General features: G+C 59.1%; 1 protein-coding gene across 2 annotated transcripts; it reads right to left on the minus strand.

Annotated features, from left to right (window-relative positions):
- Positions 1-340: 340 nt before the first annotated feature.
- On the minus strand, positions 341-15,461 carry TLE2 (TLE family member 2, transcriptional corepressor). Of its 2 annotated transcripts, none has more exons than XM_071578339.1 (20): positions 15,103-15,461; positions 14,927-15,012; positions 14,379-14,442; positions 13,074-13,118; positions 11,134-11,196; positions 10,818-10,892; positions 10,185-10,377; positions 8,120-8,136; positions 6,614-6,706; positions 6,270-6,314; positions 4,905-5,021; positions 3,689-3,827; positions 3,099-3,259; positions 2,645-2,721; positions 2,074-2,323; positions 1,639-1,886; positions 1,400-1,547; positions 1,168-1,318; positions 963-1,039; positions 341-878 (listed from the first exon to the last, which is right to left on the minus strand). In XM_071578339.1, exons 1-20 carry the CDS (start codon positions 15,124-15,126, stop codon positions 771-773), a joined length of 2,181 nt encoding a protein of 726 aa, XP_071434440.1. In that variant the 5' UTR covers positions 15,127-15,461; the 3' UTR covers positions 341-770. The 2 variants fall into 2 exon arrangements, with proteins under 2 accessions (XP_071434440.1, XP_071434441.1); XM_071578340.1 differs by having other exon boundaries at positions 791-878; positions 1,164-1,318.
- Between the last annotated feature and the right edge of the window lie 7,073 nt (positions 15,462-22,534).

Below are 22,534 nucleotides of genomic sequence, written 5' to 3' on the forward strand. Positions count from 1 at the left end.
TGTTCCCAAGAGCCTTGGGCACAGGCAGTGGCCATGGCCAGGGCTGGCAGAGAAGCTCCATGCTGCCAGCTGCGGTGTGGCAGCTGCTTTGGTCTCCTGCCCTGAGCCCAGCCTCGAGCCACAGCTCACCACATCCCAGCACAGAGCCAAGGCTGCTGCTGGAGCTGGGGCTGCTGTGGCAGGCAGGCAGCCACAGCCCTGCCAAGGGGGGAACAGCCTCACCTGTGTTGCTGCCCAAAAGCAGGACCCCAAGTTTACATTCACACAGCCTGGCCGGTGCCAGAGGTGGCAGCACTGCCTGGCAAAAACCTCTGCCCATACCAGACCAGCCCCTCTTTTGTTCCTTTTTATTAGTAAAGGATTGAAAACACAGTTAAATACATTTCTTTACTGGTAATTTACAGCTGTTTCTGCAGCAGAAAATGGGTCCCATTAAATCAGTAGCAATAATTCAAGAGACATTCTCTCAGGTGGTCCAGCTCCCTGTGCAGCCAGCCTGAGGTACAGACAGGTCCCAGGACACCCAGCTCAGCCCCTGCCCTGCCTGGGGGGATGCCAGGCCCCACTGAGCCCTCACCTCCAGCATCAGGCAGGAATGGGGCAGGAGAGTGAGGCCAGGGTCTTGGTTGGTGGCTGAAGGCAGAGGAGGAGGAGGGAAAGCAGAGCTGTGGGATGGCAGCTCCAGCACTGGAGGCCTCTGTGAGCACTGGTGGCTTTGGGCAAGGATGGGCCCCTTCCTTGCTGGAGGGAGGATGGTGACAGATGGGGCTTCAATAGACCACCTCGTACACTGTGGCCTTCTTGTCGCCAGAGCCCGTAATGATGAATTTGTCATTGATAGAGATGTCACAGCTCAGCACTGATGAGGACTCCTTAGACTGAGAGTGAGAGAGGCAGGAGGTGAAGGTAGGGCTGGTGGCTGGATCCACCATCATCCCCCTGTACAAATGCCTGCCCCTCACCTGGAAGATGCTGGCTCCGTATGGTGCCCGCCAGGCATTGAGGAGATTGTCCTTCCCTGTGCTCACAAACCACTTCCCTGAGGCAGGAAACAAAGTGGGTCAATCTCTGGGACTCCATTAAGGGGAGCTGAGTATGGGGGAGTAAACCAAAAGGATTCATCCGGGGCTGTACACAGCCCAGGCAGTAAAAATGGACCTCACCTACCACAGGAGGCAAATTTGAGGGAGAGGACACAGCTTTCATGGAGGTGCAGCTGGTACTTGTCCGGCTTGGTGACGTGCAGGATCTCCACGTTGCTGCTCTCCATGCCCACTGCTAGCCACTCTCCTGTTGGGCAGTACCCCAGGGAGAAGATCTGAGGAGAGAGATCAGGTCAAACAGTGACCTGGCAGGTCCCACCTGGCCCTGTGGTGCTCCCAGACAGCCCCAGCCCTACCTGGGAGCTGAAGTCGTGCTGCTGCAGCTGCCGCCCCTCCCGCAGGTCCCAGCACCGCACAGTGTTGTCCAGCCCCCCTGTCCACAGCTTGGTGCCATCGTTGGAGATGTCAATGCAGCTGGCACCATCCGTGTGGCCTTGAAACTGCCTGGGAAAGAGGGGGAGACAGAGGGCAAGGGCATGGCTGTCAAGGTGGCCAGCTCCCCAGGAGCCAGCATCTCCCCCTGCCCCATGCTCACCTCACCATCGTCTGGTTCTGCAGGTCCCACACAACGATGTTGCCATCACTGCAGCAAGAGAAGCAGACTTTGGCATCAGGGCTGATGGCCAGGGCATAGCAGGCAGGGGCAGAGGAGGTGAGCTCAGCCTTGATGCGTGGCGTGGGGGCTGCCAGGTCCCAGATGGAGAGGGTGCTGGCCTCGCCCCCCACAATCAGGCTCCGGCCGTCCGGGAGCAGCTTGCAGGAGCGGATGTAGTTGTCACGGTTCTGAATTGGGGTTACAAGGAATGGGGCAAGGGAAGACGGAGCTGATGAGTGCACAAAGAGGGCGTGTGGGAGACAGATCACCTTTTCTCATCACAGACATAAAGGACCCTCTATCCCCTCCACTGTAAGAGGGGCACATTCCCCTTCCCAGCTCCCTGCCAAAGGCCTTTCTGCTCCTCATCCTTACTAGGCAGTCCAGCCGAGCCACAGCTGTCTTGGTGCCTGGTTGCCCCACGTCCCACACCTTCACGCAGCCCTTGCCCCCCGTGTAGACGTGTCGTGTGGAGTTGCTGATGGTGACGGCGCAGACCACCTCGCCGTGGGTCAGGGTGTGGAGCTGCCGTGCGTGGCGGGGGATGCCGGAGCCAATGAGGGCGTCGGGTGGGAAAGGCACCGGCTGCATCTGCCCGTCGGCGCTGACGTGGAAGGAGTAGGCACTGGAATGAAGCAGAAAAGAGGACTGAACAATTCCTGCATGAGGCCAGAGTGCAGGAGCTGACCTCTCCCTCAGCCATGCCCGAGCCAGGTGGAAGGTGCCCATTGCGCTCTGGCTAATGAGGGATGTAATTACCCGGCTCCTTGTTACCACCAGCTGCCAAGAACGAAACGGCAGTGTTGGGCTCAGAAGTGGAGAGCAACTCCGTCCTGGCCCTGCCCTGGGCACAGAGATGAGCCCTGGGGAAGGGGTTGCTCCCTGCACCTGGTTCAGCCCCTTGCTGCCCACCCTCCCTGAAGCCCTGGCATGTGCAGCCACTTACGGTTTCCCTCCAGGGATGGCTGAGAGAGAAGATGAGATGGTGGACGCCCTCAGGTGAGGATGTGACTCAAATGCCACCTGCAGAAAGCAAAGGGCACATGAGGAGCAGAGGAGAGGACAAGAAGGCTGGGCTCGTGCCTTTCCCTGCATGGCCTGGGACAGGACCAGGCTGGCTCTGTGCAAGGTCCCTGCTTGCAAGTGACAAAGGCCAAAATGTGTTCCCACAGACACAGTTACACACCAGTGGAACCAGCAGGGGCTTCTCTAAGAGCACTGCAGCCTCCACCAGCCCCATAACCCAGTCACCTCTGGAAGAGAGCCCTTCCTACAGCTGCAGCCCCACCCTGGCTCCAGCCCCAGATGCTGCATAGAGATGGGATGTGTCCAGCACCACAGCAGACAGGCAGCAGAGCCAGAACGTGCCAGCAAACCTGGCCTGTCCCTCAGTGACTTACCATGGGGGACCGGCCGTACAGCACAGCGCCGCTGACCTGCGGCGAGAGGTGGATGCCCATGTACACGCTGGGGGCCGGGAGCTCCCCGCTGAGGGTGGTGTGAGGCACCATCCCAAAGGAGGACGTGTAGGGGCTGGAGGTGCTCAGGGGGCTGCGCAGAGCTGCGTGAGGAGAGACCCACGTCTTGGCCCTGCCCCAGAGGTGCGAGCAAGCATCACCCAAGGAGAAGGGGCATTTGGTGAGTACACAGATCCCCCTCCAGCCCCCTGAAGCAGCTTCACACAGCCCCACTGAAATGACAACTTGTCAGAGAAAAACAATGAATCGCAGATAAACCCTTGTCAGCTCCCCAAACACCCATAACAAAGAGCTCCACATATTGACACACCACCTCTGGTGGGTCCAAGCCCAGCAGGGAAGCATCAGTAGTGGCAGAGGTACACATGTTGACCATGGTTGATAGGTCTGATTTTGTAGAGCAAAATAGCTCTGCCAGCTCTGCTGATGGGAGAGTCCTGCCTCCCTCCATCCCAGCCCCCATGGCACAGTCACAGAGGAGAACAACCCCCCTGCTGTCCCTGGTCACTCACTGGTGTCGGTGGTGGGTGCCTTGGTGGGGGACTGCCGGAGCGGGACGGCCGAGCTGGGCCCAGGGCTGGGCGTGAAGGAGTCACGGGGTGATGAGGAAGCAGAGGGCTTGGAGGGGGCAGCGCTGGCCAGAGGGTCAGTCTGTGCAGCAGAGCAAAGAGCAGCCTCAGTGGTGGGAACACTGCAAAGGAGAGCCTTCCCCAGCACCACAGGTGGCTCAACAGCCTCCAAACTCTGCAGAAGGGAAGGAGCCTGGGAGGCATTGCTTCTGGACAGAGGTGAACAGGGACTTGGCCATCTGGGGCCCAAAGCCTTCTCCTCTCCTCCTTTGCTCTCACACACTCCCATGGCATGGTGCACCTCAATGTCCCTGCTCCTCCCATGGGTGCAAGCTCCAGATCACCCCAAATGGCCACAACCCTGTGCCCTGCAGTGCCCACCACCTGCACAAGGACCCACAGGGCACGACAGATCTGCTGCTCCCTCATGCATGGCAGGGGCACCCCCATCCCCAGCCTGGAACAGGAGGACATCTGGGATGAACTGGCCTCCCCGATCCCCACAGCTATTTCATTCCTTGCTTTTTTATTTGCCTCTTCTATTTCTTCCGCTTTTTCTGTCTGGGGATTTTGTCGACACCAGCAAAGGGGAAAAAAAAATTAATAACAGAGAAAAGCTACGTGCTGTGCTGGCAGATTGCTCAGGGCGCTTTGTCTGCTCTAATCCGATTGTGCCGGGGAGCTGCTGCTCACTGCTGCCCACAGCCCCCAGCCAGCTCCTGACCCACGATGGGGGGACGCCATCGCTTGGCCCCTGCAGTGGCTGGGAGGCCAAGGAGTGGCAGAAACATCCCTCCCCCTTCCCACATGCTGATGTGTCAATCTGAGCACTGGACTGGTGCTTGGCAAGGAGGAAGGAAAAAAAAAAGGAAAAAAAAAGAAAAATCAATTGCTATGAGATGCTCTAGAGAATCCTGCAGGCAGCTGGATGGAGAGTACTGCAGAGCCTGTGCTCCCAGCAGCACTTAACCCCCTCCAAGGGCACAGACCTCTGCTCCCAGGGCTGGGAGAGGGACCTGGCTGCAGGTACAAACCCTCAGTACTGGCATCTCTGTGCCCACCTTGGGCTGCAGCAGCAGACTGGTCACAGAGAAATTTGGGGCCACATCCCTGGCCACACTTTCCACCCCTGGCCTTGGCTGCCCATGTGCCTCCCTACCGGACTCTGGTCCTTTGGCCCAAGGGGTGTGGTGCTCCCGCTGGAGGCGATGGAGGTCGGGCTCTCGGGCATCTCCTGCCGGGAGCAGCCAGGGCTGCCGGGATCTGAGGTGGGGTCCTGGGGGCAGAGCATGTCTGTGGGAAGCAGGAACCCCCAGGAACCCCAGAGGGCAGGCATGACAGGGACCCTGGGGAGCCACCCGGGCCCAGAGCCTGCAAGGACCACCATGCCCTGGTCTGTGCCCCCCACCCCTCACTGTCCTGTCTGCCTGAGTGGTCTGAATGAGGAACATCCACTCAGAGGCCTCTGTTTTGCTCCACGGTTCCCTGGAGAAGAAACTGCCTTGATTATTCTCATCAAACAACACTAGATGTGATAGCAAGTTTAGAGGACATTGGTGGCCATGGATGCCTTCACAAGGAGGGATGGTCACCACATGAGGATGACCAGCACATGAAGAATTGAAATGGGGCTACCATTACAGAGGCAAGGCCACCCATCAGCTCTTGCACTCCTATAACCATTCAACTAGGCCTGTGATTTTTAACACTATGATTACACCAAGTAGTTTTTTAAGTGCTGTTTCCTGAAGAAATTCCCACTGATGTTCCTTTTAGGGCTTGTATTTTCTTAGGAAGTGGCACGAGGAAAAGAGACCTCACATTTGTTGTCCCTTCCCCTTGCCTTGCAGGAAAGGACTGGGTATGTCCCCAAAAACATCATCTCTGCCAAGAATAGTTGTGGCTGGGATAAATTCCTGTCATGTCTGCCTCAGTGGTCAGGGAAGGTTGTACCAGAAGCACATGGCAGTTCCACAGCAAAGGACTGGAATTCAGTGTATTCCCTGCACTGAGACAGGACACAGTGTGTTAAAGTCAAGGCTGCTCGAGGGTCAGGCAGGGCACGAGGTGTGTTGCAAAGCCTGGGGCTGGCAGGACCAGGGTGTGCTGTGAGGCTCCTGCTGAAGGCAGAGCAGTGTGGCTGCCTGCTCCTGCCACCTCCACCCACTGGGGCTGCCAGCAGCAAGCCCATCTCCCTGGAGCTTCATCCCAGCTTATCAGTCTTCCCATATGGGATGCTACAGGAGAGGGGCTGAAAGGGGATTGTGAATCAGAGCCAATCTTGTGGCTGGCAAAGCTTAGCCCTGGCTGGCACAGCTTTCTACCCAGAGCAGTGGGAGTGGAGTCTGTCTTGGCTGGCATGAACACATTGGAGCAGGGCTGGCATATGTCCGGTCTGGCTGCTGCTGGCCAGCAGCAATGACCTGGAGCCTAAGGAACCCCAAACCTCAGGAACAAGAGCCCAAAACCTGATGACTACAGCTTGAATTGGATATCCTGCAAGGCTCCAAGTGTAAGGGCTTACCTCATCCACCACGAGGTTGTAGTCGCTCTTGTCCCCATCACTATCCTACAAGAAGGGACAAATCCAGAAGGGCTCAGTCAGGATGGGGAGAGGCTGGACCAGGCTCTGTGCTCTGCCCCAGGATCCCAGACAGCCCCATTTCCTCCTGCTCATCACTCCTCATAAACCAACACCATGCCCTGGTGGCAGCAACCCAGACCTTGAGCTGAAGGGCCTCCCCTCAGGCTCCTCATTTGGTTTGTTATTGCCCAGGGGACACCAGGTCCCTGCACCACGGCAGGTACAGAGCTCCCCAGCCACCCCCCAGGCCCAGCCCCTGCAGCCACACTCCTTGGTGCACTCACAGAATGCCCAGGCAGGTTCTTCTCCTCCTGCTTTTGCTTCAGCCACGTCCGCTCCTCGTCCTTCAGGCTCTCAGGAGAGGAAGAAGAAACACTCTGAAGCAGAGAGGGAAGAGGAAGGCATGTGAGCCACTGTAAGGAAAGACAGCCACCCCTCACCTCTTGGTCAGGCCAGGCCCTGCTCCATCACCATCTCCACCCTGGCAAAGCATCTCTCTGGCTGGTGGGCAGGAGCCCAAAACCCCAAAGCCCCAGGCTCCCTTTCCTGGCCAAAGAAGGGTGTGGGCAGCAGAACCAGGGGCCACAGTCCCCCCTGGCAGATGACCCTGCCCTGACAGTGATGGGGGAGGACAAGAATGCAGCTGCACCCTGGACCAGCCACCAGCACCAGGGGCTGTGGGGAACTGGGAGCTGAGCAAGATGCAGCCCCAGCACGACTGGAGAGCAGACCCACCCCTGCAGAGACAACAAGGCACAGGGGAATGGAAAATGCCCACTGGAGCAGTGTTTACTTCACCTTAACTCCAGGCTGGGAAGCAGGCTGGGGCCAAGAAGGATGAATGGCCCCTTCCCCAGAGGCTGCTGGCAACTGCAGCAGTGCCACACACTCCCTTGCATCCCTACACTCATAATAATGCAGCCAACAGGAGCCTCCCACTCTGCAGCATAGGGGGACACCTGGCTGGCAGTGGCTGCCCAGAGGGGCTGCCTTTCCTCCCGAGCAGCCAGTGTGCTTGGGCTGGGGCACAGCCCCCTGACCCTCCCAGGACAGCTCCACAGGGCTGTCCATGATGGAAGTTGATTGGGGAGAACATGCCCCATCCCAGGGTTTCCCCCAGCTGATTGTTCCCAGCACAGCAAGATCAAGAGTTTTCACACAGAACCAGGAAGCAGAAAGGATGCTCCCTGTCCCCATGGCAATCTCTGGAAGAGGCATCTGGGTAGGTATGGGATCTCCCCTACACAACACAGAGACCTTCTCTCATTCTTCCTCACGCATCTGAAAGCAAGTCTAATATCAATGCCACCTGTTCCCCAGTGGAGAAACTCCTTAACCCTTCCTTTCCCGGCCTGTACCAGGAGCTGGAGCTCCAGGTACTGCAGAGTGTAGGCTACTGTGGAGCCTGGGAAGGGAGTCACAGATCTGGGTTGGGGGGGATCATAAAATGGAGGGGGCAGCCAAGGATTGCAGGGGGGCTGCAGCACTGGGCTTAGAAGGGAGGCCTGTTCAGAGTGATTCCTAAACTGGAAACTCCTTGAAAAGGACAGAGCCGGTTATTTTGGGAGCAGCCCTTGATCTTCAGATCCTTGCATCAGCAAAGACTGAATTGAGGTGGCCCAGAACCTTCAGCTACAAAACTCCAATATAAACACAGCCCATCCAGGCCAGCAAAGCTTGCCCAGCACCCACAGCCATTCCCAGGAGCCAGCAGTGAGCTCGGCTCCCACATGGACCACACTGGAGATGTCATTGAGGCCAGCTGAGGCCACTGGTCTCTCATGACTTACCGAGCTTGGGGCACGTTCTGGAGCCAGGAAGCAGCAGGGAGAATATCCAGGCAGGTCCATGCCAGCAAGGCAGAGGGGAGGAGAGGAAGAGGTTATTCAATGCCAAGTCTGTGCCCCACATACCCAGGCAGGGAGGAGAGAGGGGCACTGCAGGGCAACACAGGAAATGGGCTTACAAATCACACCTGATTTCCCACTTTGCCCACCTGAAGTGTGGATTCTCTGCTGTCTAATGGGAGGTGAGCACACTGGTCTTCCTCAGGGAAGCAGGGGAATCTCTATCCATCTCCCCACTTCCAAGAAATCACCCCAGCTTTGAAATCTCTTCCCTAGGTGTGGAGACAGGTCCAAAGCTGCCAGGAGGGGAAGAGCCAACCAGCCAGCAGAGACCTCCTCAGCCACACCCATCCTATTTCCTCAGGAAGCCATGCCTAAAAACCTTGCTTGGAAAGCCTCCAAGACTGTTGTACATGCACAGCAAAGCAGGTCCAGGGAAAAAGTGTCAGGTGTTTGCTGCAAATCCAAGCATAAGGTTGTGGCTGCAGTCTAGCAACCTTCCTGGGTTGATTTTCACTCCTAGAGATCCACCAGCATTTGGAAAGGACAAACACATCCAGGCCACTGCTGGCAAAAAAGGCAGGCAGGGATGGGGAGCTGAGGGACTCTTGTAGGCACTGCTCCAAGGCCATGGTCCAGGAGGGGGACCAGACGCCTGCCATCAGCTCCACAGCCCTGGCTCAGCTTGATTCACACCAGCTCTGGCTAACTATGGCAGAGTACCAGGGATTAACCCCAGCCAGATGGAGCATTTCACCTCTTCATTCTTTTAAGGAATGGCTCTCACCACGGCCAGACACTAGGGCTGAGAGAAGTTCTGGTTGGAGGCTATCCAGGCTCTGAGGGTTAAGCAGGCTCAGCACAGCACAGCCTGCTTTTATCCTCTCTCTGGAGTTTGTTTTTCTCCTTCAGGGAAGCCATCCTTAAAGAAACATGGACAGAATTTCGACTGCAGACAGCTGTGTGCAAGGGCACAGAGCAGCCACCAACAGTTTCCTGCTGCTGTTTTCACCATCCTGACATCTTAACAACCCAAACTGGACCATTAGAAACTGCAGCAAACCCCACGCAGTGCCCAGCTTTGCTGCTGCTGTTGAGTCCTGTCCCAACTGCATTTCAGTCAGCACCTTCCCCAGGGGGAATCTGGTGTAGCATCACTACAGCTGCTAAATTTGGCTGCCTGTTTCCACCCCACAGAGCTGCTCAGAGCCCCTGCCCTTGACCCAGCCTCCCTCTCAGCACAACTACCCAATGCTTGTACCCTGCAAAATGTGACTTGAGCTCAGAGCAGCCTCTCCTTTGTGCAGCACTTCAGCAGCAACAGGTCACAAGCAAAGCTGGGCAGCATTACTAATTTGGCCCAGTCCTGCCAACAGCATTCAGAGCACTGATTTCATGATGATTAAATATTGATGATGTTTGTAAGGCATTTTGTGATGCTGACAGGAGGAGGCACCCATAAGGACTAGGAATTAATGCAATTTACATGGCACCACACAGGCTCTGGTTTCTAAATTTCTTGCCCCAGACCTGTGGCTCTCACAGGTTCTACCAAGGGCTTGTAACAGTAGTTTCCCTTAAAGTCTCAGCTTTGGACATCAAATCTTTACTTGGTGTAAACCCTGGTGTAATTAGAGTGGGTTTCTTTGTGGTGGGGACCTCACATTCTTCCAGCTGCCTCATGGATGGAGGACCCTCCAACACTGAAAACACCCAGGGAAGCAGAGACATCTGTGCAGAACCCTGCTGCCATCCCTGCCACTGCCACACACCATCACTGAATGGCAGCAGTTCCTGGGTCAAAAAAGGAGCCAGACTCCTGGGATTACATGTGTTTCATGTGCAGGATCTGCCACCTCTGGGGCTGCAGCAGGCAGGCACTGAGGAGCACCACAAAAGAGGGAGAGCAGGCAGCAGGATCCCTGCAGCAGGATCCCTGCAGCAGGCTGCCCAGTACTGACTCAGCCAGCCTTTGATGGGTTAGTCCAGCTGTGCTTCTTCCCCTTACCTCTGTTCTCCCCATCCTGGGCCACTCTGTCCTCCTTGGTGGCCAGCTGAGACTGTGCCATCAGTGCCCCCGAGAGGGCCAGGAGCCCCGAGGTGCTGCTGGCCCCACTCAGGCTAGAGGGCTGCATGGTGGAGGGGTGGGGTGTCAGCAGGAGTGGGGATGTGTGGTGGGAGAGGTGCTGAAGCTGCTGCTGCTGAAAGAGAAAGAGCAGACAGTCCTGGATCTGGCAGAGGCAGCCACAGCCATGCCCGGTGCCTTCCCCTCCTGCACTGGCTGAGATGCAAAGTGCAATGGGATGAGGCGCCAGCGCAGACCAGGAGCTGCTGAGGGTGCACAGTCTGGGTTGCACCTCTGCTCCTTCCACTCACGGAGCCCTGAGTGCCTCCCTGCCACAGGCATGATCCCAGCACACAGCAGAGCCCAAGTTGTGGCCCTGTCCCACTCTGCTCAGGCCAGCAGCGGCCAAAGGGGGTCCCAGAGGCTGCCCACCACCTTAGGGACAGGATGGCAAACCCCTTCACTGCAGGACCAGCTCTGACCTTACCAAAGTAGTAAAACCCCTGATTTTCCCACATGACTTTGGTACAGGGTTCAAACCCCCAGGGCAGGGAAGAGCTGGGCAGTGGGACTCACCCCAACGATGCTGTTGAGCTCCCCCATGGTCACCTGCTTGGCTCGCTCCACCGCCTGCAGGACCTGCTGCTGGTGCTGGGAAGGAAGAGCACAGGGGTGGTCACACCGTGCTCCTGGCCCAAGGGAGCAGCAGCCCTGCATTGCCCCTGCAATTCAGGGATGCACAGCCCCATCTTCCACCTCTCCAGCACAGGTATGGAGATTTCCTCCCCACAACCTCCCCTTTTTCAGGCTGGACTTCTATTTCCCCTTTTCCAAGGGCCTCCCTTGAGAGAAGCTGGAGCAGTTTGATGCATGTCCCCTGCCTTCTCCTTACCTCTTGTGTCAGAAAGGGGATAATCTGGGCACAAATGGCACTCAGTCTCTTGACAATCTCTACCTGAAAGAGGAAGCAGGTATCACCTGGGACAGAGGGCTCTGTGCCCTGACTCGTCCCTTCCAGCAGAGGGGAGGGCAGCCAAGCATCCTGCAGACACGCAGCCTCGGCAGGGCAGAGGAGTTAAACTCTCCCCACACAAATCCTCTCGGTGGAAATTCTCCTGCTGTCTCTACACCCCTGCTGAGTTTTCCTGAGCTGCTGCCAAGGGACGACTCTGCCCAGGGCTGCTGGACCCCCACAGGCTGCCAGGTCCCACAGGCACATAGGAGGGAACCCGACGCCCAAATCCCTCCGTGGACCCAGGCCAAGATGAGCCCCGAGCTGTCAGTCCCACCACAGCCCAGCTGGTTTTGCTCAGCCCAAACCCAGGCTGGTTTCGGGGCTGCCGCTGGCACGGGCAGGGAGGGGGCAGAGCTGAGCCGCAGGCGCTGGCAGAGGGCCACCCACACGCTGCACTGTCCCCAAGTGTCAGACTCAGAGCCAGGGCAGAGCAAGTGGCACGCAGAACTCCCACAGGTTCCGCCCTCTCAGCATCATGCCAGCAAACCCTGCAAGGCACGGATGGTGATGCCTGCCCAGACAACGCTGCTCCCATCCCCACCAAGCCCCGGCTCAGCCGGCAGCTCTCCTTGCTCCTTCCGAAGGGGGAGCAGAGGCACAGAGCACTCCGGACCTGTCCCTGCCCAGCAGTGGCAACAAGGGAATGCAGAGAACCTCCTACACCCTCTGAGGAGAGCCTGTGGTTACAGACAGACCCACAGCCTGGCCACGTCCCCACCATGCTAAGCAGCACTTCCGAGGAAAGAGGCTGTGGCTTCCAGCCCAGGCTCTCCAAGAGAAAACCCATGTCTCCTGGGAAAAACTTGATTCCCCCACTGCAAATCCACCCTGGCACTGGTGGAGGGACTGGCTGCTCTGAAACCTCTTTTCATCTCAGGTTTCTGACACCCCCCGATAGTGTTGCAGAGGTCAAACCACGCTCAGAGCCAAGGGAGAACAAAGGGAACATTTACCTGCTGTGCCCCACACCCATCAGCACCCTGCCCACCTGCAGGTCCCAGCTGCTGTCCCAGCCACTGCCACAATGCCCACATAGGATCCTGGGAGCCAGAGACACCCTCCTCCAGACCTCTCCTGCCCAGGTAGAGCCAGGAGATGGATATGGGTGGGTCAGGGCTGCCGTTTCTCAACGACTGTGGGCAGAGTCACTGACCCCACATGGCATGGGCAACCCCTCAGTCCCAGTCCCTGGAGCACGTGGGGATGGCAGGAACGTGCTCGTGGGCTCTACCACATTCCCTGCTAACAAAAGGAGCAAACTCAGAGGGGCTGAGCCAGCTGGAGGAATATGGCAGTTGACTTGCCACTTTGTCAGGCATTGGTCCAAACTAATTTCTCTGGCAGAGGGCCCATGATGACTAGATTGATAAATCTGAAGAGGGAAAGCAAATTAATGCTGGAACAAAAGGGGAACCAGGGAAGGGTGAAAACACTCCTCTGGCTTTAGGAAAGGAAAAGGGGATTAAGAAAAAAAGAGAAGAAAGACAATTGATTTGCCTCTGGGCTCCAGCTTCTGCTGTTTCCTCCACATCCCTCCTTCAACTGGGGCCCCAGGGAACCTCTGCAGGGAAGCACCAGGGCTCACATAAGGGCTCTGAGTGGTGCTTTGGGATGGCAGGGAGGGGGCCCTGTCCCAAGGAACATGTCCTGACATCTGAACTCCTTTGCAAGCCAGTCCCTTGCACAGAGCCATTGCTCTGTGTCTCCCATGCCATTACAGCTACATGGGGATGAGAGAGATAATTTCTCAACAGAGGCTCCAACCTTGGTCTCTTCCCCACCATCCCCTGCTGCTGGCACAGACCCCAATCACTTACCTGCTTGTGCATTTCAATGTTCAGGCCATAGGACATCTCATAGTACTGGGAGGAAAACCACAACACAGTCCGGTTAGGAGCTGCCCAGAGCAGCTGGACCATGACCAGCCAGGGGTTTGGCTGCCAGTCCTCCTGCTCCCCCTGGCCAAGCTCCCCCACCAGTTCTCCCCCCAGCCCACGAGGAATGTCTGTCCCACACACCATGGGCCAAGATCCCACATCAGGAGCCTGGGACAAGGCAGGGAGCAGTCACAGAGTGACCTGCAATGATTGTTCTGCAATTTCTGCACTAATTTAAGCCAGGGGGAATCCAGTCTTGCTGCCCCCCACATCCTGGCCTGGCTTGGCCTTGGCCTGGCCTGTTCCAGTCCCAATCCAGACTCACAGCCTGACACAGCTGCCCACCCACCCAGGCACACGAGTGTCATTCCTGTGCAGAGCAAGGATGCCAGTGTGTTACATCCTTTGCCAGCCACTAGTGACCTTGCCAGTGGTGCTGGCAGCCAACCCCATCCCCTCACACCTGGGGAAACAGGGGGATCAGAGGACCTGCTTTCCTACAGCAAAGCCTATTCCAAAGGAAGCAGTCCTGAGCCTCCAGGATTTGGGAAGGGATCCCAGCTGATGGGTGGGAGGAACATGCCCTGTGATGTTGACACCCCTGGCCTCGAGGACAGGGCTGTCTTCACCCCAGGGATGGGGGTTCCTCAAGTTCACATCTTTTTGCCTCTTGGATGGTGTAATTTGGGTTCCCCTTTCCCCAGAGGGGCCAGTAGTGTCAAATGCTAAAGGAGAGGGAATGCTGGTCCTGCTCTGCTGTCCCGAATCTCTTCCCTTCCTCCCAGCAGCTTCCCTGCTCCTGCCAGGCTCTGGCTGGCAACTGTGGAGGACTCCTGCACTGCTCCTGCCCCTTGCCACCCAAAACACCAGCCTTGAGGTATCAGTTCTAAAGACACCCATCCCTTGGGAGAGAGATGGGGAAGAATGTGGAGCTCTCTTAAAAAGCCAAAGAGAAAAAGGGGAAAAAAAAGAGAGAAAACCCATGGCAGGATTCCAGGGCTCAAGCAGCACTGAGCACACAGACAGCAGCAGGAGACAACGTTGTGAGGAACAGTGATTAACCCCTTCCTCCTTCGTGCCCCCCAGCCCTGGCCCCAAGGGCAGTACCAGGCCAGGCACCCCTGGCAGGGCACAGACCCCTTTGGGTGAGAGGCTGAGTGGAGCCCCAGCACAGGGACCTCTCCAAGGGCAGCAGTCCAGGATGCTTTTGGGGGAGGCTGCGGGGACAGAGTAGGGGGAGCTCACCATGACATAATGTCTCTGCATCTCTGTCTTCTCGCTCACCAGCTTCTCACATTCCAGCTTCAGGCTGCAAATGGGATCCAGGGTTTCCACTCATGAACCCGCGTCTCCTGCCCCATCCCTCCAGATCCCATCCCTGTGACCTCAGCAAGCTCGGCACATCTCCTGCCTCCCCCTGGAGTCTCACAGGGCTGCAGGGGTGTCACATGCCCTTCCCCGAGTGGTTTTGCTGTCCTTGGGGCACCTGCACCCCACACCTGTCGCACCCACTCCGTGCTCTGTCCCCTCCACCGTCCCTCCACCCTGCTCGGCCTGAGGAAACCAACCGCGGCTGATCTTCCCCTTGGTACCCCCCACTCCAGACCTGGCGCCCCAAACGACGGTTTCAAGCTACCCCTCGGTCTGGACGCCTCTCCTGCTCCTCCCCAGGAATTCCCTTTACCAAGCGCCCTCTCTCCACCTGCTCCTTCCCCACTTCCCTCCGTGCCCGAGCCCCAGAGCCCCCCTGCCCGCACAGCCCGCTCTGCTCACCCCTCTGTCCGCAGCCCCACCTGTGGTACTGCGCCTGCAGGAACTGGAATTCCTCCTTGATGCGGTCGCAGATTTCCAGGACCGAGAACTTGAAGGGCTGCCCGGACTGGGGAGACACGGCCCGGCTGAAGGTTGCGGCTCCTCCGCGGTGCCCCTGCCCGGTCCGGTCCCGCCGTCCCCCCTACGCGGCACTTACCGGGTGCCGTCCCTGCGGGAACATCCTCAGCGCCCCGGGCCCCGCCGCTCCCCGCCACTGCCGGGGGTCTCCCCCGCCGGGACACGGGGGTCCCTCACCGGGGCGCCGGTGGGTCCGGGGGTCTCCCCCGCCGGGACACGGGGGTCCCTCACCGGGGCGCCGGTGGGTCCGGGGGTCTCCCCCGCCGGGACACGGGGGTCCCTCACTGGGGCGCCGGTGGGTCCGGGGGTCTCCCCCGCCGGGACACGGGGGTCCCTCACTGGGGCGCCGGTGGGTCCGGGGGTCTCCCCCGCCGGGACACGGGGGTCTCTCGCAGGGACGCCGGTGGGTTCGGGGGCCGACGGGCGGCGGTCGCGGGGTCTCCGCTCGCCCCCCGCGGGGCCGGGGCGGAGCGGGGGGAGCGCCGGCCCCGCCGCCCGCGCCCGCTTAAGGAGGAGCGTTCCCGGGGCGGGGGGACTGTCGGTACAGCGGGAGGCAGCGGGGCGGTAGCACCGGAGCTCCCGCCGTGCCGGCTCCGTATCCGCGGCGGTCCCGCGTCCGCACGGCGATGCCGGTCACCAAGGGGAGCCCGGGGAAGGCGCCAGCTCTGGAGCCGCTGCTCCTGGCCCGAGTGGAACCGCACGGGAGGCGTCCGCCCTCCCGCGGAGCCCCGTTCGCCTCCCCGGACCCTTGCCCAGCCCGATCCCCTCCACATGGGCGGCCCAGAGATCCCCCCGCGCCCTTCCCCGGGGCACCCCCAGGCAGCGACACCGGTCGCTGCTACGCTGCGGGCGGACACGGCACCGGCCGCCGGTGGGGCAGCGCGAGGGGACGGACATCACGAGCGGGTGCAGCCCGACAGCAGCCGCCGGGCAGGGGACGCCAGGGGCAAGCGGGCCACGGGGCACAGCGCCACGGGCTCAGCGCAGGGCTGTCCCCTACGACCCGTCTGCCTTCGACGGGCCGGGTCAGCCCCGTCGCGTCCCGCCTCCTCCGCCCGCTCCACCTTAACGGGCCCCGTCGCGTCCCGCCTCCTTCACCCGTTCCACCTTAAGTGCCCCACGCCCCGCGGCACCCGCGGCCGCGCTCGCCATTGGCCACTACTGCGCGAGCGCCGGCCAATCGGCCTGCCCTGCTCCCACATGGGCTCGTGACGCAGCACTCCAGAATGGCCAATGAGAAGCGAGCGGGCGGCTGGAGCCCCCCAGGGGGTGCGCGCCGCGGGGCACGCTGGGAGTTGTAGTCCGCCGTTGGCTGTTCCGCCGCGGCGGAGGCTCCCGCCGCCCTCCCGGCCCGTCCCGCCGCCTCCGCGGGGCCGGCGAGGGGCCCGGTCCGGCTCTGCCGCCGGGCCCGACTCGAGGTTCCGCTCTGGCGGGGCTCCCGCCGCTTGCGGCTCGGGCGGGCGGACTGCGCGGCCCACGAGGCCTTGCGGCTGCCGGGGCTGCCACTCAAAGTAACGTGGGTTGGCGGCGGAGGGGCCGCGGCCCGGGCGGGGCCGGAGCTGCCGCAGCCGCGGGGATCGCCCGCCCCGGTCCCGCAGATCCCGCAGGGAACCCCCGAGGGGCCCTGCCCCGGGCCCCGCGCTCGGGGGCGGGACAGGCGAGGGAAGAGCAGCCCGTAAATATTGCAGGCTCCAGCTGTACCTGCGCGCAGGCACGAGGTTAAATATTTAATGCCTCGCATTTCATCGTCATCTTTTATTCATTGTGTTATTTACTTGCTGCGTGCTGGCAGCAGGAGCAAGGGGGTGCTCTTGCCCCCACGCCATCCCCTGTTTGCCCTGCCAGGCTGGCCCCAAACCCTGGCAGTGCCAAGCAAGCAGCCGACTCGGCCCCTGCACTTCCCAGTTTACCTTCCCTGGCCACACTGGGCACATCCAGTGGTGAAGGCAGGGATGGACACCAGCCCACCACTGGCTCCAAACCCCCCCAAACCCTCCCTTTCGTGCAGGCACATACATGTCTGTGTGCACACCATATATCTGTGCCTATGAATATACATAATTCAAATGTAAAAGTTTCAGAGGGGTTTTTTTGTTTGTTGCCTTAGTGGGAGAGTTGTGGGGGTTTTATTTAAGGAAAGTGTTTTGCTGGGTTTTTCTTCAAAAGCTGGAAACGCTTCAGATCGTGTTTCAAGGGAAGGAGGGACTGCGAAGATGTTTTGCAGCATTTTTCTTTCAAAACTCCTTACCAAAAATTGCCAGTTTTCCCTAGGCAGTTTCTCTGCTCTCCTGTCTTGGAGACTGACACAGGTAAGCCTGGAACAGGCAGCTCTGGAGTGATGGATGTCACACACGTCTTGCTCACCCTCCATTAGTGATTGACATGGGCCCTGGAGCAGCACAGCCTGTAACCCAGAGATTAATTCGCTTCAGTGTGTGCCTGGACTGGGGAGAAAACAACAAGCAGTTAACCCTTGGCACCCCCAGGGCCTCTGGGAGCAGCAGCGAGGGGAGTCGGTCCCGCTGCCCCCCTCGGGCACACGGGCAAGGTGCGGGGCAGCAGCAAAGGGAGCTGGTCCCGCTGCTCCTCAGGACACACGGACAAGGTGCGGGGCAGCAGCGAGGGGAGCTGGTCCTGCTGCTCCTCGGGACACACGGACAAGGTGCGGGGCAGCAGCGAGGGGAGCTGGTCCTGCTGCTCCTCGGGACACACGGACAAGGTGCGGGGCAGCAACGAGGGGAGCTGGTCCTGCTGCTCCTCGGGACACACGGACAAGGTGCGGGGCAGCAGCGAGGGGAGCTGGTCCCGGTGCTCCTCAGGACACACGGACAAGGTGCGGGGCAGCAGCGAGGGGAGCTGGTCCCGGTGCTCCTCAGGACACACGGACAAGGTGCGGGGCAGCAGCGAGGGGAGCTGGTCCCGGTGCTCCTCAGGACACACGGACAAGGTGCGGGGCAGCAGCGAGGGGAGCTGGTCCCGGTGCTCCTCAGGACACACGGACAAGGTGCGGGGCAGCAGCGAGGGGAGCTGGTCCTGCTGCTCCTCGGGACACACGGACAAGGTGCGGGGCAGCAGCAAGAGGAGCTTGTTCTGCTGCTCCTCAGGACACACGGACAAGGTGCGGGGCAGCAGCAAAGGGAGCTGGTCCTGCTGCTCCTCAGGACACACGGACAAGGTGCGGGGCAGCAGCGAGGGGGGCTGGTCCCGCTGCTCCTCAGGACACACGGACAAGGTGCGGGGCAGCAGCGAGGGGAGCTGGTCCCGCAGCTCCTCAGGACACACGGACAAGGTGCGGGGCAGCAGACACAGCTCAGACCTCCCGCCGCTGCAGGACGCTCAGCCGGGGCTCGGCCGCCTCCCGGGGCAGCCACGAGCTCGTGCCTGGTAGCGGCGGTGCCTGGAATAGCCCCAAAGGACGAGGGCGTTTGAAATCCAGGCCAGGATCAAGAGGCAAGGGCTGTAAACAGCCCTTCTGTTTATAAGCAGCAGAGAAACGAAACCAGCTCGGGCTTCGGGACACCCAGGAGCTCCATTTGAAACTGAATCCAAGCAAAACAGGTTGCTGCTGCTGAAATTACCCAGATGATTTTACCTTTCAGCTCCCTCCCTGAAGGCCAGCCTTGGACAGGGGAACATGCAGCCTCCTGCCCTTGACTGAAAGGGCAGCCCCAGCTCTGTCCCAGCTCCGTGCTGTTGGTCAAGTTATTCCTCTGCCCACACAGAGCATCCTGTGCCCAGCACATCTCCAGAGGGGATGGTTGAGGGCAGAGCCCATCCTGTTTCCCAGGGATGGTGAGAGTGGCTGGGGCTCCCTGTGGCTTTTCCAAACCATTCTATTTTCAGCTTCTCACTTACATACATGAATGAGGAGCCTTGAACTCAGCAGAGACAAGTTCCTGGCACCCTCAGCCAACATGAATTTCCCAGGCCATGTATACCAGCAGCTGGCACAAACAGGGGCCTCATCCTGGCTGGATACTGTCCTAGAATGAACATGAGATGAGGAGGAAAGGACCTGGCATCAAGGCAGCGAGAGCTGAGCCAAGGCTGTACTAGAAATCAAGGTTCTTCAGTTCCCTGAGCCACAATCCCAGGACCAAACCACAGGTCCCTACCCCTGAGCCCCTAGTGCTGGCATCCACTTTCCAAAGCCACGTGTCCCCAGAGCCCCTGGGGACAGGCAGGAAGAGCTGGGGCACTGGGGGTCCTTCCTGCCTCCCCTGTACATCACTCTTGCCTGCAGCCCCTTGTGCCCCTCTGGAACCAGGGACACCTTGTCACCCTGGGGCTGTGGACAGGGGGACGCCTGCAAAAGAGAAGTGGGAGCTCTCAGAGCATCCCAGCAGCTGACAGACTGGTCTCTGGCGCTGCCATCGATATGTATGTTGGCTCCTCTTTGCACTTACCAGCTCTGAGTGGTTCTTAATTATTGATGCCTCTTTTAGCTTTTATCTGGTGCTCAGTGCAGCCAGAAAGGGCTTGGTGTTCCTGCATTAGTGATGAATTGGGAAGGAGGCCTTGCTCCACCACCACTCCTGGCTTGCAGGCGGTGCCATTGTTTCAAGCAAAGCTGTGCTGAAAAATGAGGAGGGTGGGAGCAGGACTGGGATGTGGCAGAGGCGATTCTGATTCCCAATACTGCCATGGGCAATGGGGGACTGGGGGATCCTGTCCTGTAGGAAGGACTGGAAGGAGATTGACCCATCACCCAGAGAAAAACTGGCACCTGCTCACTGCATGGAGGAAGGATGCCAGCTTATGACTCCTCCAGCAACAGGCAGGTGGAAGGGAGGAGGAGATGGGTGGCAGCAGTTTTGCTGAGCCCCTGTAAACAGGAACCCATCTCAAGCCTGGGCTAAATGTTGTGCAGCTGCTTGGTGGTCTCAGGGCATTGGCACCCCCAGATGGGGTCCTGCCCCTGTCCTCGCAGGCTCTCTGTCCACTGCAGCAAAGCTCTGTGGGCAGTGGGACAGTGGCTGTCACTGTCACTCTCTATTCCCCTTTAATGAGCCAGGGCTTTGCTGAGTTTTTCCAAGGATCCTGGTGCCAGCAGAGCCTGTATCCCCCTCCTACTTATGCATCATGACCTCTCAAACACAAGGTGAAAAGGTTTCTCTGCCAAGAGCCAGTCTCAAACCATCCCTGAGCAGCTTTGGAGGCCCCACATCAGCTGTGCCCCCCGAGCTGTTCTGCTGGGCAGGATTTGGGCTCCTGACTCCAGGCAGGTTACAAGGCAGAGCAGCCTGTTTGGAAGGAGACAAGCTGTTTCCTCAAATCTGCAGCTACTGGGAGAGTCCTGAGAGAGGTATATTTAACTCTTTTTTTGCTGTTGGTGTGGGTTAGATTTGCAGATTTTGGCATGCAATTAGATTGGAACCCAGATCTGGTAAGGTGCCCTATGAAATTACTCCCTTTGGAGATCCAAGGGCAAATGGAGCAGTGGCAAACAGAGCCAGGCTGGAAGCATGGGGACCAGCAGCACTGCTTATCAGTAGGATGGGGCATCAGGGTGCCCACCATCATCCAGAGAAACACTTTGAGAATGAAGCATCAGGGGAAGCAGGAGTGGAGCATAAGGTTCAGCTCAACATCTGCTGGGAGGCGTAGGGGATTTGGGAAACCCAAAAGTTCTGTCTTTATAAAGGGTTAGTCTCCCACAGGGAGGAAGGAGATACCCACAGCCCAGTGTGGAGCAGCTCCCCGGCCTCAGCAGCCTCGTGGTTGGTCCAACCCCCTTGCCCACTGAACCGAGGCCGCTAATTAGCTCTAACAAGAGGGATGTCTGTTCTTGAAAACAGCCCAGACCAATTTCTCCTAAATCCTCCTCCCTTGCATATCTATCAGGAGTAACATCGACTTACCGTGCTCCATACCCCCAGGCTGAATTTGAACCGGTGACCTCGAGGTGAAAGCACTGGAATAGCTCCAGCCTCCCGCAGCCACAGCTCCCGGCGGGTTTTGTAGCACTAACAGAGCAGAGATGCTTTTAGCAACTGTCCATTGCAGCAGCCCCGACGCAGAGCCCGTAGCCGTGTTGGCCTTTCACATCACAAACCTGCTCTCTCTGTGTCAGGGGGGCCCTCAGAGCAGCTGCAGGACCACGGGGTCAGCCCGCACTGATGGGCTGCGTTCCGGCAGCTCCCGAGCCGGGGCAGCGCCGGGGGCAGGTCGGAGTGGTCTGCCCGGTGCTGCAGCCCCCCAGGTGCAGTGGGGTCAGGCCAGCCCCTGCCACACAGCACCGGCTCTGTTCTCCCCCACGGGCTCTGCGCTCTGGATCTGCCCCAGGGCAGCACCAGCAGCACTGGGTGCCCGGTTTGGCAAGGGACAGGGCTGGGACCCTCCTGCACAGCCTGAGCCAGCAGCTGGAGTTCAGTGACCATCACCGGAGCTGTGCTCCTTCACAGACCGCTGTCTCTTGCAAGCTGTGCTGAGCACCCTGCCCCAGCCAGCCCCCGCTTGGATTAGGCTGATCAGGCATCAGAGCCGGATAACAGGCTCATTGTCAAGCCCTGGTGCTGCCCACAGGCTTTGTAACCCACCAGCCCCTCCACACCTCAGTGCGCAGCCCCAAGGCTTCATTCCCAGGGGAAGGAAATTTTCCCACTCCAGCTGGCCTGAGAGATACGGAGGGGAAGATGTTATCAGGGTCGAGCAGGCTCTGAAGCCAGAGGACAGCTCTAATTATCAAGAGCCAATTCCATTACAGCGATCTCAGCCCCAGGGCAAGGCAGGCCGGATTTTCCAGCGGGGCCAAGTGCCACAGAAGCAGCTTATCCTCTGTGCCCACAGGAAAAAATGAATTATGTACACAGAGAGCAGACCTGTGGCAGCCCACAGGGACCATCACATGTGTTACCAAACCATGCTGCTCCTGCTCCAGGCACAGAGCCGATACACCTCGGGGGTTTTGCCTGCTTTTCTTCTGGAGAGCCCCCGGTCCCTTTCAACACTCTCCACTTCCAGCCTGCCCAAGGGCACCCTCCTTGTCCTGGCTCCAGCAAACTCAGGCTATGGCACAGCTCTGCAGGGGTGCCTGGGGCAGGAATGGTGTCCCAGAGCTGGATGGAGGCCACAAAGATGGTCCCATTCCCCCAGTCCCTACAGGGAAAAGAGTGGGAGAGGCCACAAAGATGGTCCCAATCCACCAGCCCCTACAGGGAAAAGAGTGGGAGAGGCCACAAAGATGGTCCCAATCCACCAGCCCCTACAGGGAAAAGAGTGGGAGAGGCCACAAAGATGGTCCCACTCCACCAGCCCATACGGAGACAAGAGTGGGAGAGAAGCCAGAACCGGGGGTGTCAGTGTTAATCCTGCTCCTCCTGGCTCACAGAGAAACCTCCAGAGAGGGAGAGTGCATCCAACAAGCAGAGAATGGTTTGGGATACAGTACTATCTGGAGGAAGGAGGGCTGCTTCTCCAGATACCTTCCACAACACCCAGGGAAACTAAAGCCAAATCCAAGGTGAACCAGCAAAACTACCAGTTCTCCCCAACTGACTCCCTTATATGGA

The sequence above is a fragment of the Pithys albifrons genome, chromosome 27, assembly GCF_047495875.1.
Source record: "Pithys albifrons albifrons isolate INPA30051 chromosome 27, PitAlb_v1, whole genome shotgun sequence".
NCBI lineage: Eukaryota > Metazoa > Chordata > Aves > Passeriformes > Thamnophilidae > Pithys > Pithys albifrons.

What these genes read in the sequence shown, in the direction of transcription:
- TLE2 (XM_071578339.1), bottom strand. Translation starts at nt 15,126, where the DNA reads ATGTTCCCGCAGGGACGGCACCCG. An exon ending in TCCCCTTTCTGACACAAGAG is followed by an intron (nt 10,893 to 11,133) that starts GTAAGGAGAAGG and finishes CTTCCTTCCCAG; the next exon opens with CACCAGCAGCAGGTCCTGCA. An exon ending in TGGCTCGGCTGGACTGCCTA is followed by an intron (nt 1,887 to 2,073) that starts GTAAGGATGAGG and finishes ACCCCAATTCAG; the next exon opens with AACCGTGACAACTACATCCG.